Below are 13,996 nucleotides of genomic sequence, written 5' to 3' on the forward strand. Positions count from 1 at the left end.
CATTGGAAAATAATGGTCAGTTTCGGTCTACTTAACTGGGCGTCTCTCCCATAGAAACCAATGCAATAGCAGCTGGGTCTAGTCTACTTAGTTCATTGACTTTCATTGAACCAGAAAGAAACAGTGAGTGGGGTGTCTCGCTTCCTCTTCTGTCTCTGGCTACATTACCACGCCAAGAGGTCCAATCCTTTTGTCAATGTTGCTACAATATTGTACTTATGGTAATAACAATTTGTATCATTATATGCCATCTCTAATCTTCTCTGTCTGTCTCTGTCACCAGTGTGTCCTCTGGGTTCGATGGGATCCAGGAGCAGAACATCTGTAATAAGATCATGGCAAAGCTGATCCAGAACTACAGCAGCATATTCAACAACAACCACCAAGATGACGACCATAAAGAAGAGCACTGTGTCTTCAATAGAGATGGAGACAGAGGAGAACACATACAGGAATCTCTACCCTCTAACATCATCATTGTTAAAGTGAGTTACTGGTATTTCACATGTATTTTATACAAATTTTCATACTGATCTGGGCTGGTTTGGTCTTCCCTATCTATTCCCTATGTGTGCTCTGGTCAAAAGTAGTGCACTATGTAGGGCATAGGGTGCCATTTCGGAATGTATTTGGGGGGTACATTTGGTTTGCCTGCGAGTGATGTTATACCCGTCTTTGAATTGATTTGACTTGACGCAATCTCAGTCACGACTCTTCCAAGGCAACATCTTTGTTTTGATGTTCTGTTCTTGCTATCGGTCCATATTTAATGAGTCTAGACTACCCTTTGATGTGTCTCATGCGTTTGAGGAGAAGAGAAAGTTGAGGAGAAGAAAATCACATATAATGGGAATACACATACAGGCACAAGAACATAAAGGCACAAGCTGTAAAATATATTTATTTACCTGCTTTAAGAATCCATTATTTTGGGGGAATTTTCACAAAACCTTAAGGATTTAAAAATATAATTATTTGTCATTCCTGACTTGGGCCTGGGCTCTTAGTGTCAGAAAGGGACAATATTAGTCTGTATAGAAAAGGCCGCTGGTGATTTTGACCTGTTACAGAATACCCCTAATGCCATTTTTAACTAGAGTACCAGACAAAGTTTGGACACACCTACTCATTCAAGGGTTTTTCTTTATTTTTACTATTTTCTACATTGTAGAATAATAGTGAAGACATGAAAACTATGAAATAACACATATGAATCATGTAGTAACCAAATAAGTGTTAAACAAATCAAAATATATTTTAGATTCTTCAAAGTAGCCATCCTTTGCCTTGATGACAGCTTTGCACACTCTTGGCATTCTCTCAACCAGCTTCATCTGGAATGCTTTTCCAACAGTCTTGAAGTAGTTCCCACATATGCTGAGCACTTGTTGGCTTCACATATGCTGAGCACTTGTTTTCCTTCACTCTGCAGTCCAACTCATCCCAAACCATCTCAATTTGGTTGAGGTCGGTTGATTGCGGAGGCCAGGTCAAACCAGATGGGATGGCGTATCACTGCAGAATGCTGTGGTAACCATGATGGTTAAGTGTGCCTTGAATTCTAAATAAATCACAGACAGTGTCACCAGCAGAGCACCCCCACACCATCACACCTCCTCCATTCTTCACGGTGGGAACCACACATGTGGAGATCAGCCGTTCACCTACTCTGCGTCTCACAAAGACACGGCGGTTGGAACCAAAAATCAAATTTGAACTCGTCAGACCAAAGGACAGATTTCCACCGGTCTAATGTCCATTGCTCGTGTTTCTTGGCCCAAGCAAGTCTCTTCTTATTATTGGTGTCCTTTAGTAGTGGTTTCTTTGCAGCAATTTGACCATGAAGACCTGATTCACGCAGACTCCTCTGAACAGTTGATGTTGAGATGTGTCTGTTACTTGAACTCTGAAGCATTTATTTGGGCTGCAATATGAGGTGCTGTAAACTTTAATGAACTGTTCCTCTGCAGCAGAGGTAATTCTGGGTCTTCCTTTCCTGTGGCGGTCTTCATGAGAGCCAGTTTCATCATAGCGCTTGATGGTTTTTGCGACTGCACTTGAAGAAACTTTCAAAGTTCTTGAAATGTTCTGGATTGACTGACCTTCATGTCTTAAAGTATTGACGACCACTGCGCCACTTGTTTCTCTTTGCTTATTTGAGCTGTTCTTGCCATAATATGGACTTGGTCTTTTACCAAATAGGGCTATCTTCTGCATACCACCCCTACCTTGTCACAACACAACTGACTGGCTCAAACGCCTTAAGAAGGAAAGAAATTCCACAGATTAACTTTTAACAAGGCACACCTGTTAATTGAAATGCATTCCAGGTGACTACCTTGTGAAGCTGGTTGAGAGAATGCAACGCTGTTATCAAGGCAAAGGGTGGCTACTTTGAAGAATCTCAAATATAATATATTTTGATTTGTTTAACACTTTTTAGTTACTATGTGATTCCATATGTGCTATTTCATAGTTTTGATGTCTTCACTATTATTCAAAAATGTAGAAAATTGTAAAAAATTAAGAAAAACCCTTGAATGAGTAGGTATGTCCAAACTTTTGACTGGTACAGTACAAGGGTCTGGTTACTCGACTAACACTGTTACCCCAGACGTACTGTACATGACTTCATAAATGCTTAATTTTAAGAGTATGTCTCAAACATACCTTAATTCCATGAAGTAGCACTTTATCATGAGTTCCATTTTGAGATTCTCAATCACTTTCTACATAAAGGACAAAGTGGTAATTTGGTCAGTCAGCCCTCAAAGGAAGTGCTGAGTGTATTTATCATTGCATGTTGTGTGTGTGTGTGTGTGTGGTGGCCTCACGTGAAGATATCTCTAGTTCTGTTAAGTGCTGTAAATGTCTGTAGCAGCCAGGGGCCTCGGGGGGCCTTAGGGGCCTCACAACACCCGAGACCCCAGTTGGCTGCTGACCTGTGTGATATCCCTCCGCCTGACCAGCTCCTATTGGGATCTCCTTACACGCAGGGCTACACCTCCTTTTGACCACTATAGAGCGGCAGGTCCAGTGAAGCAGCATGAGTTACTGTAGGCTTTTATTCCTTTTTTATTGAAGGTACACCATTGCCTCATCTAATGGTGTGAAATATCATGCCAGCTAAACATTCCAGAACAGACTTTAGATGAACATTTCTGTTGGGGCCAAGGGTAGGAATTGGAGAGTGAAAATCATTTGACAATGTAAAAATGTCTTCTGATTTAAATTCCCAATGATTTTGCAGTGATGAGTTCCCAGGGTGATTAACAAGTCTCATAGCAGTGTGTGTTCTACCTCCCTCACAACAGTGTGTTCTACCTCCCACACAACAGTGTGTTCTACCTCCCTCACAACAGTGTGTTCTACCTCCCTCACAACAGTGTGTTCTACCTCCCTCACAACAGTGTGTTCTACCTCCCTCACAACAGTATGTTCTACCTCCCTCACAACAGTGTCCAGAACAGATGAGACAGGTCAAATGTGCTGTGCTGCCTGACTCTAACCTCTAACCCCACCCCCTCCACCCAAACACCCCCATGGTCAACTCACGCCCCCCTCTTTCTTACAGTAAAAGGACAGGAGCACCTGTATCCATGGCTACGTGCGGAGTAAAGCAATGAGGGGCATGTGGGAGGTCAATGGTCAATAGGTGGATTGTGTGTGAAACGTTTTTGTTGTTGTCTTTTTCCCAGGAAGCCAAGGAGACCCCGGTGAATAGGACAGATACTGAGTCACTGAAAACACCCGGAACCACACCAAGCACTCCCACACACACTCAAAAGACAACTATTCCAGTTCCCAGAAAGAAAAAGGTCTGTGTGTGTGTGTGTGTGTGTGTTTTGTGTGCCCCTGCCATGGAATACAATGCTTAGGTATCTGTATGAGGGGTACGTGCTGCCTGCCTAGTGCATACTTGTTTTAGTTTGCGTGTGTGCACCTGCCATGGAACACAATGTTTAGATCACAGGAGGTTGGTGGCACCTTAATTGGGGAGGACGGGCTGGTGGCAATGGCTGGAGCAGAATAAGTGGAATGGTTTGATGCCATTCCATTGGCTCCGTTCCAGCCATTATTATGAGCCGTTCTCCCCTCAGCAGCCTCCACTGGTTTAGGTATGTGTTTGTGCCCAATGTACACATGTAGGATTCTCAGTGTTAATCTACACGAACTACGACTCTTAGAATTCCCCAACAGTGTAGAATTCCCCTAACAGAGTACTTTTAACTAAGAATTCTCCAACAGTGTGGAATTCCTCTAACAGAGTACTTTTAACTAAGAAATCCCCAACATGGTACTTTTAATACCAACAATAGGGTCACATGACATAGTCAATTAGACATGGTTTTGAAACGTAAAATAAACATATTTCGTCACACCTATACATGCATGTGCAAGTCCCTGCATCATATTTTCATAGTGATAGTTTCAGCTGTGATACATGCTACTCCAGGTCAACACGTGAGGATACTACAGATATGGTATCCAATGTAGTATATGTTGAAATGACTGATACAGTGATCACTCATAGCTGTTTATTGCCGCAATCATCCTATATTCACAAAGTCATATTGCATTTGAGCAATTGGGCAAACTTCAACCCCTAGTTATATTGTTAGTAGCCCATGTATTAATATGCCCCGTCAGTCACATGCACTGTGATATGCCTTGATGCATAAACAATCGTAAGTTATATGAACTATATGATATGTACTTTGTCATTCCTCCTCTATGTTTCCAGAATGCTTCCAACAGTCCACCAGATGACACGAAGTCATCAAAAGAACTATCCAATGAAAATCCAATCATAACTCCAAGGAAAAAGAAGGTACAGAGAATACATCCAAGTATTGACTTGTTCTCTCTGAAAAACATTAACAATGTTTATTTGATTGCCTTAAGATTGCACTATCCTAAAATAGACATCCAATCCTTATAATTGCACCGTAACCATGGTAACACAGACACGTGTTATCGATTATATCTGATATATGGTGGGTTAGCTCTGGTTCAGAGTAGGATTGCTGATCTAGGATCAGATCCCCATCTGTCCATATAGTCTTATTCAATATGAGCTAAAAACTTCACTCCTACTCTGAAAGGCTGTGTGGATACGGGCCCTGATGCCACAAACTACCTAATGTTGTCAATGTTGTTGTGGCTGTATTTGCATCTCCCCTATATACACACACACACACACACACACATAAACGCATGTACGCGCGCTGTGCACATGCACAGTTTGATGACTTTGATAAACAATCAGAAATAACAATTGATTTTCTGGTGCATTTTTAGAAAGTTGTACTTAGATGTGTTTTTGGTTATTGAGCCAATTAGACCATGCCCATTTCAAGTTTATCTTTAAAAAATAAATACCTGTTATTTCAGAATATTTAGGCAAGTTAGCTGGCTAACTCATTGATTCTGTTTTGTATTATACCCATCAAGGGTCAGTCGTGGGCAAGGCTGGCTTGAGCATTTTGGGGGGCCGAAGCAAGATTTGGTTGCCCCTCCCCCCACCAGGCGGGCAAACCATTTTAGTGGGCCCCCTCCTGACGGTGGAAAGAAAAGCATACATTTTAAAGTATATTTCCTACTCATTTTGCCATGGAGTGTAGAGAAAATGCTGCAGTTTTAAAGCAAGTGTTCTGCAGTTGTAATAATTTTGCCATGACTTGTGATGTGAGTGAGAGTGACTAACAAAATCAATGGGGGCGCTGCGTGCCCGGTCGGTATTCGGCCACGATTACTACAAGTTTAGATAACTGACTAGACTAACTTAACAATCTAAAAATTGTTAGCTGATTGACTGTCAGTGACTGACAAAACAAGAGAAAAACTGCTGATCCACAACCAAATTTCAAACTTGCACCTTGTGTATTCTAACTCTCAACAGTAAGTTGAGACCCCGACTCATTTTTGTAAAGTCCGGGCCCCTAAGCGAACGCTTATGCCTGGAGCCGGCCCTGGTCGTGGGCTTCTGATAGTGATGGCTCTGATCAAGCCACTCGCTCACATGACTTGATTTGATCAGGTAAATCAGTGAGAGGAAGCCAGACGAGCCACAACACAACAACAATCAAGCTAATTCACAATGACACACAGGAGCTACGCAGGATATATGCCCTTCCTGCCCTCCCTGTGGCATTATGATGCAGACAGCCGAATAGCCTTCACCAACCGACTTCCGTTCTTAGATATTTCATAAAGTTGTAACCCTTGACTTAGAATGGAATAAAATTCAAAATCTATTGTTGTGACTCATAGACCTACATACACTAGCTGAATGTATTGTTTGTCTACGGCTATAAAACAATTAGCAGAGTTAGCCAATAGGATATTCTTTAATATCCAGACAGAAGCCAGAGAAGAGATTGAGAAATGCTGATTGAGCTAACAATGGGATTAGCGTAGCATGGTGTGATGAAAAATAAGACAAGTTATTGCTGATGAGGGATGTTTTTTGTTGTTGGCGTATCCCTGGCAGAGTCCCCAGGACCCATGTTGCTCAGTTGGTAGAGCGTGGCACTTGCAACGCCAGGGTAGTGGGTTCGATTCCCAAGGGGACCAGTATGAAAAAAGGATGAAAATGTATGCACGCACTACTGTAAGTTGCTCTGGATAAGAGCATCTGCTAAATGACTAAAATGTCATGTTAAATGAGTCAGTAAAGTCACTGAGCCTGTGCATTAGGCTCATATTTAGCATCGCTAGCATGATCTAATCTAGCGTACTACATTGTTGTTGCTCCTTGGTAATATTGTTGTTGACAAACACGTTGGTTTTGCTTGCTTGTTCATTAGATTTTGAGCCATTTCAGTGAAGTTGGCTTTGATAGCGTTCCAGGAAATGTTAGAACGCCAGTTGACCTTTGAATTAATATGGCCCTGGATAAAACAAATGTGTTAATATCAATTGTAATTCAAATGATAACAGTAAATATAACAATTCAAGGGCATTTAGAATGGTGGGAACTCCCCTTTAATTTCATGTTGATGAAAAATGAAGGGAACTCCCCTTTAATTTCATGTTGATGAAAAATGAAGGGAACTCCCCTTTAATTTCATGTTGATGAAAAATGAAGGGAACTCCCCTTTAATTTCATGTTGATGGAAAATGAAGGGAATTTACCTTTCATTTCATGTTGATGCAGTCACATAAAGCGCATGACCCCACTACATAATAAATACAGTCATATCCTGTAATTCACCATGGGGTTCCTTTATAAACATCTTTCTTATAAATGATCAGTTTTAGTTATAGTTTTGTAGCCATATACGGTATAGTGTAATTTAATCTGCAGCCTAATAAAATCAATGTATGCTTAACAGGGATATTTACCCATGATGGCCTTGGATGACGGTCTTGTTTAAATGTATAACCTAACAAAGATATATGGTGTGTAGATAAGTTAGCTAGCTGGCTTGCCACTGGTAATTTGACTTTATGGTGGGAGGGGGAACTATAGTTGAAAAGCCATTGGTACGGTTCTGCTGTTGAGAGTTATTCAGATGTATGTATTTTGCAGTAAGCACACACACACACACACACACACACACACACACACACACACACACACACACACATTTGGGGCCTTAGTGTGACACTGTAGTTTGGCATGTCTATATAAATCTGTCGTGTGCAACAGAGGGGCTGTGACGTATGGAATCGATTAATCGAATCTTAGTGTTTCCATTTTGCATAAATTAGGCTCAGTTTAGATGTATTTATATCGCTGTAGAGCCTGGCTGTAGAGCCTGGCTGTAGAGCCTGGCTGTAGAGCCTGGCTGTAGAGCCTGGCTGTAAATCCAGCTTATCTGTCGAGGCTCTGGTCTAGTGTTGGGAAATGTGAGATGAGTAATTGGCACCATCGGTCAGAGGGCCCTAAATATGTTTATGATGTAGTATATCTGAACCTGTTCACCTGTTGTTGTATGTGCTACGTTACCCAACACAGTGAACACTCCTGTAGTGAGTTCAAGTCACTTTCCCCATTTTAGCTGGGACTTTCTCAGCTAAAAAAAAGTCCATGGTGACATTATCATTCAACTGCTGTAGTCTATTTTGCTTGTGCTCTTATTTATATTTACATTTCAAAATGTAAGCAAACATTCTGTTGTTATGGTAACAGCGGTATTGGAATTTTAATGTCACTCCTTTTCCGGTATTTATGTGAAAGTGTTTCTGCTGCTATAAACAATAGCTTGTGTTTTTGGATCATTGTGTTGTGATGAGAGTCTCAGCCAAGTGGGTGTTGTTCTTCACAGGGCCAACAACACATTAACAGGTATGTCTCTCATTCCACCAAAAGAGGTTAGACAACTGGTCTGTCAACGCCGCTGCCTCTGCCTCTACAACTAAAGGTAGAGTTGGTGATTTAGAAGCCATGTTTTCACAGGTGGTTGTGAATGACTCCAGAACGGAGTGTACCTCGTCAAATCACAGATTGTTGGTATTTCTTTTGGCAGTATTTGGTGTGTTTTGGATTTTTGATCCAACTTGTAATTGTTAAGCCATTGTTTTCAAATGAGGTCACCTCCTCTTTGGTCAATTGGACAATAATAAACCGTTTAGCCTAAAAACTCTGCCATTAACACATTGTCATACTGGCAGTTTGTCTTTCTTGGTGACAGAATGGCGTTTATTTACCCATAGTTCTCCTGATCAGCCACTTCCTGACATCACCAGTGTTGGGGTCATTAGAAAAAAATAAGTCATATATTCACTGTTACTCGTTACTTCTTTCAACAATAACAAATTACTTATTACTCCCTGGAAAAAGTCATTAGTTACATGAGGAGGTGTGTTATATGGCCAATATACCATGGCTAAGGGCTGTTCTTAAGCATGATGCAACGCGGAGTGCCTGGATACAGCACTTAGCCGTGGTATATTGGCCATATACCACAAACCTTCGAGGTGCCTTATTGCTATTATAAACTGGTTACCAACGTAATTAGAGTAGTAAAAATAAATGCGTGTCAGCCAATCAGCATTCAGTGCTCGAACCACTCAGTTTATAATACTCGGTATATTGCTTTTGCATTACACCCCAAAACGTTGTGCATCCTCACTCAGTGTAAACAATGTCAACGTTACGTTGGCCTATACACAAACACACATAAAAATCAAGCCTTGGTTGAGGTCGGCCTACAGTCATCTTCAGCAGCAGTGGTCAGGTCTCAGGGGGTTTTTCGCTATGAGTTGTGTGTTGGTCGTGTTGCCATTGCAGGTGCTTTAAGAGATTGGAAGTCGTGTTTTCTAGCAGTGGAGGGGTCATCACCCCCCCTTCACCCTCTGGCGTTCTGGATACACCGCCCCCAACATTAAGCCAAATACATCACTTAACTCCTGACATCTGTCGTCGATGTGCAAAATCTAGTCCCTTAGGCTTAGAAGCTTTTCAAACTGTTCTGTAACGGAAAAACATCAACTACTAGACCTTTTCCATGGCTCTCCTAGTAACAGAAAAAAACAACGATTCCAGCCCTGACTGGATGTTCCATTGATAAATGTGGCTCACGTGGCTCACTGATAAAGTGCTTCCATTCCTCATCATTAAATGGTTTAGCATTGGCTTTTGTCCAGAGCCAAACCCTGTCGGGATTGGTTATTGTGCCTTTGATCAATAGTTGAGCTGTAGGCTTCAGACCCATTAGGCTTACAAAACAGTGGACTGCTAACATTTGAATAACTTCACGTTTTTCATTCACACTTTTCTCTTACCCCCAAATACACACCTCTCAGTTAAATGCATTAGATGTAGCTAGCGCACCTCTGTAGAACTGAAACGGTATAGCCTAGTGGTGCACACACCATCGACATGAAGAAAGGGCGGTGTGACATAGCAGTGGTACGGATGAGGTGCTTTAGGTACACCGTAGATACGACAGGCTACCGCCAGCTATACCCCCTAGGAGTCAGCACGGTAAGAGAAATAGGAGTTTAACCCTTTTCATTTCCACAGGGTGGTATTCACTAGGCATAAAACAGACTCAAACAGGCCAAAATGGGTACTTACTATCTAAACTTTTCCAATAAGCGATTTGCATTGAACACCAAATGTTTTTGAAATGTTTTGTTTTGTTTTGTTAGGGTGTGCCCAAATGAATGCAACCCAGTTTAAGGCTAACCTTCCCCCTTCATTTGTTATTTTATTAGCCAACCTTCATGTCTCTACTGTATATAGCCTATCCTCCAATGCATGTTTTATTCTGTAGTAACCCAACTAAAGGTCAGCACAGCTGATCTGATTTCCCCTGTGACAGTATGCTGAGGCAGGTATCGTTTACATCTCTGGCTTTACACACGGGGCTCTGGTATTACAGGGAATTCACCCACCTCACCCGTCCTTCATTCTCCTTGTCTCTTTCCACAGGTGAGGAAAGTAAAGCGCGAGACAGCGACGGTGCTCCAAGCCGTGCACCTTCCCAGTCTCTCTCCTGGGCTGCCCTATGTGAGGCCCCTGGTCCTACCCGTTCCCCTGGCCCCGGAGGTGAGGAGCCCCAGCCCTGAGAGGATGGAGCTGACCCCACCAGGTTCCCCACAGGACCCTCAGGGACCAGCCACAGACGCCTGGGACGTCAACACGGTCAAGACCACGGAGGTCCTGAACAGGTCAGTGTGTAGTGTTGTAACAGACCGTTATTTTGGGGCCGTATGGTGGAAAGTTACAAATAGGTAGTCTTTAGTAGTTCATGATGTTTGTATCCATTCAGGAGCACAATAGGATGTCTGGGATTTTAAAAATTCCACGAATGTGAAACCTTATTAAGAGAGTGGGGTGAGGCACGCTGTCAATGGAAAGAGGTTATATTAGGTAGCTGATTATTTTTATTAAATGCATAATAAAATGCTACAAATGCAGGAAAATGTATGTAAAACACTTTTTTTTTATAATAAAACAAAAAACTCTTTAGTACTTTTACCTCTGTGTTCCAGTGCATATGGTATTGGTGGTTCAGTAGTCCATGTAGCACCTCTTCCCTGAATAATTAAAGCTTGCCTCATAACAGAGAAGAAACACAGCTTGCAGGTCCTGGTTGTCAGCCAAGACTTCTGAAGTATAGCCTAGTTTGCTAACACAACTTATATGATTTTATGGGGGTCACTTAGAGTGATACACTCTTATCTTCAACAATCTTAAAAACAAACCTTTATGATTATCATTTGTGGGGGTCATAGGTTATATGATAACCAAGCACAAACATTCTAGTAAACATTGAGTTACACGTTATTACAATACATACATGCACTATTACATTAAATGTTGGATGTCTGAACATTTTCTCCAGCTCAATGAGAAGAAATCCGAGGTTATTTTATTTGGCCCCCTCCTTGCTAGAACCCAGATTCTAGCAATCATGTTTACGGCTTGGTTTAGCCCCGTCCTATATCTCTGATCTTTTATCTCCATACGAGCCAGGACGCAGCCTGAGATCCTCAGGCAGGGACATGTTGACCATTCCAAAGTCTAGGTTGAAAACGAAAGGAGACCAAACATTTTCCATTAGGGCCCCTAGGCTTTGGAAGGGTCTGCCAGAGGAGACCAAGCTTGCAGATTCAGTGTCTCTTTTTAAATCCCTGCCGAAGACACCATTTTATAAAGATGCTTTTAATGTATGATTTGAATGTGTGATTCAAATTAGCTGTCTTGTTTTGTTCTCCTTCCTCCTGTCTTTGTTTCTTTTTTAGTAATTTTATTTTATGATGAGAAACACTTTGTTACTTGTATTGAAAAGCGCTATAGAAATAGTTATTATTATTTTTATTTTCAGTATGTAATAGTACAGTATGAGTTGAGTTTAGAGGTACATACTAGTAACCCTGTGTAATAAAACAGTACGAGAGACTAGTTGTAAATATCTTATGACCACTGTTTGCGTTGGTGAGACGTTCCCATCATTGTACGGTGATTGTGCGGAACTCAGAACAGCCAGCTGCCATTTGGGATCTAAAAAGCCGAGAGCCGATCTTGGTCGCAAGGCTCCTGTGACATCCCAATGCCATCTAAACATATTTATTATAAGTTGGCTGAAACTGGACCCTGTCCGGATCAAGTGTTCCCAGTCTGGGAATAGCATGTCTGCAAAATAACGTGTACAGCTGTGTTGGTTGGTTGTTGAGGCCTCCTTAGGGTTGATGTTAGCATTAGCCTAGCGCTAGCTAGCACATCCAGTGTTCAGTTGCTCGTAAAAAAGATAGCCTTGTCCTCAGTGCATGGCATGCAGTCGCAATGATTTAAGATGGAGCTTTTGTCTGTGGAGGGCTTACTCAATCAATCAATCAATCAATCAATCAATAAAACAATAAGCTTCCTGCAGGTAGTTGTTAATGGCAAAGACAAAATATTGGCCTGGTCATATTGGGCATGCATAAAATCAAGTTTGTTTTAAAAGGAATTGCTAATACATATTTTTTTATTTTTTTTATTTAATCTTTAAATAGGCAAGTCAGTTAAGAACAAATTCTTTTTTACAATGAAGGCCACACCCTACCCCGGCCACACCCTAACCCGGACTACGCTGGGACAATTGTTCGCCGCCCTATGGGACTCCCAATCACGGCCGTTTGTGATACAGCCTGGAATCGAACCAGGGTCTGTAGTGACGCCTCTAACACTGAGATGCAGTGCCTTAGACCGCTGCCCCACTCGAGAGCCCAAATATATATTTATTCAGTGTTTATTCACAATGAATAAATGGCTCAGTGGAAACTGGTAACTGCTGAATACAGGCCTCATGTTGTGTGGTGTTACTTGGAAGAGGACCTCTGATACAGGGCTTGTAAGAAATAAATGTTCTCACTAGATATTCAATATTAAGTATCAGCCAGGAAAATGAAAGCAGAGCTCATCTCGCAGGAGCAAATAGAACATGTTTGCTAAGCAAACAAAATAGTAGGAACAAGCTAACGGATGCTAAACTGAACCGATATACGAGGCAGTGTTATGTTACAGCTTGTGTAGTACAGCTCTCTAGCAGTTGATCTGGACACAGGCACACATGTGCATGTACGCAAATACAGTATAAATGCATATGTCGAAGTTGTGGACTTTGCAGTATTTTTTTGTATCTTTTACTGCCTTTAAGTAGATAAGATAACAGCATCTAAAAATAACTTCAGGTAAAGCCTGAAACTGTCTTTGAAAACATGCATTAGGAGTGCCTGGCCATACCCCCAATACTCCTATATACAGTTGAAGTCGGAGGTTTACATACACCTTAGCCAAATACATTTAAACTCAGTTTTTCACAATTCCTGACTTTTAATCCTAGTATAAATTCCCTGTCTTAGGTCAGTTAGGATCACCACTTTATTTTAAGAATGTGAAATGTCAGAATAATAGTAGAGAGAATGATTTATTTCAGCTTTTATTTCTTTTATCACATTCCCAGTGGGTCAGAAGTTTACATACACTCAACTAGTATTTGGTAACATTGCCTTTAAATTGTTTAACTTGGGTCAAATGTTTTGGGTAGCCTTCCACAAGCTTCCCACAATAAGTTGGGTGAATTTTGAATCAGATTTGTAGGCCTCCTTGCTCGCACAAGCTTTTTCAGTTCTGCCCACAAATTTTCCATACGATTGAGGTCAGGGCTTTGTGATGGCCACTCAAATACCTTGACTTTGTTGTCCTTAAGCCATTTTGCCACAACTTTGGAAGTATGCTTGGGGTCATTGTCCATTTGGAAGACCCATTTGCGACCAAGCTTTAACTTCCTGACTGATGTCTTGAGATGTTGCTTAAGTATTCCACATAATGTTCCTCCCTCATGATGCCATCTATTTGTGAAGTGCACCAGTCCCTCCTGCAGCAAAGCATCCCCACAACATGATGCTGCCACCCCCGTGCTTCACGGTTGGGATGGTGTTCTTCGGCTTGGAAGCACCCCCCTTTTTCCTCCAAACATAACGATGGTCATTATGGACAAAGTTCTATTTTTGTTTCATTAGACCAGAGGACATTTCTCCAAAAAGTACGATTGCA

The 13,996-nt window shown here is 41.6% G+C and overlaps 1 protein-coding gene across 5 annotated transcripts in view; it reads left to right on the top strand.

Moving 5' to 3' along the window:
• Nucleotides 1–13,996, top strand: part of LOC106602341 (protein FAM13A) — a 77,768-nt gene that overhangs the window by 24,143 nt on the left and 39,629 nt on the right. For all 5 annotated transcript variants that reach the window (XM_045722811.1, XM_045722814.1, XM_045722813.1 and 2 more), the window contains exons 5-8: nt 284–485; nt 3,699–3,818; nt 4,745–4,831; nt 10,385–10,623. In XM_045722811.1, coding sequence (XP_045578767.1) covers nt 284–485; nt 3,699–3,818; nt 4,745–4,831; nt 10,385–10,623 — 648 coding nt within the window. The remainder of the gene's footprint in view (nt 1–283; nt 486–3,698; nt 3,819–4,744; nt 4,832–10,384; nt 10,624–13,996) is intronic.

The sequence above is a fragment of the Salmo salar genome, chromosome ssa08 (assembly GCF_905237065.1).
Source record: "Salmo salar chromosome ssa08, Ssal_v3.1, whole genome shotgun sequence".
In the NCBI taxonomy this organism is placed as follows: domain Eukaryota; kingdom Metazoa; phylum Chordata; class Actinopteri; order Salmoniformes; family Salmonidae; genus Salmo; species Salmo salar.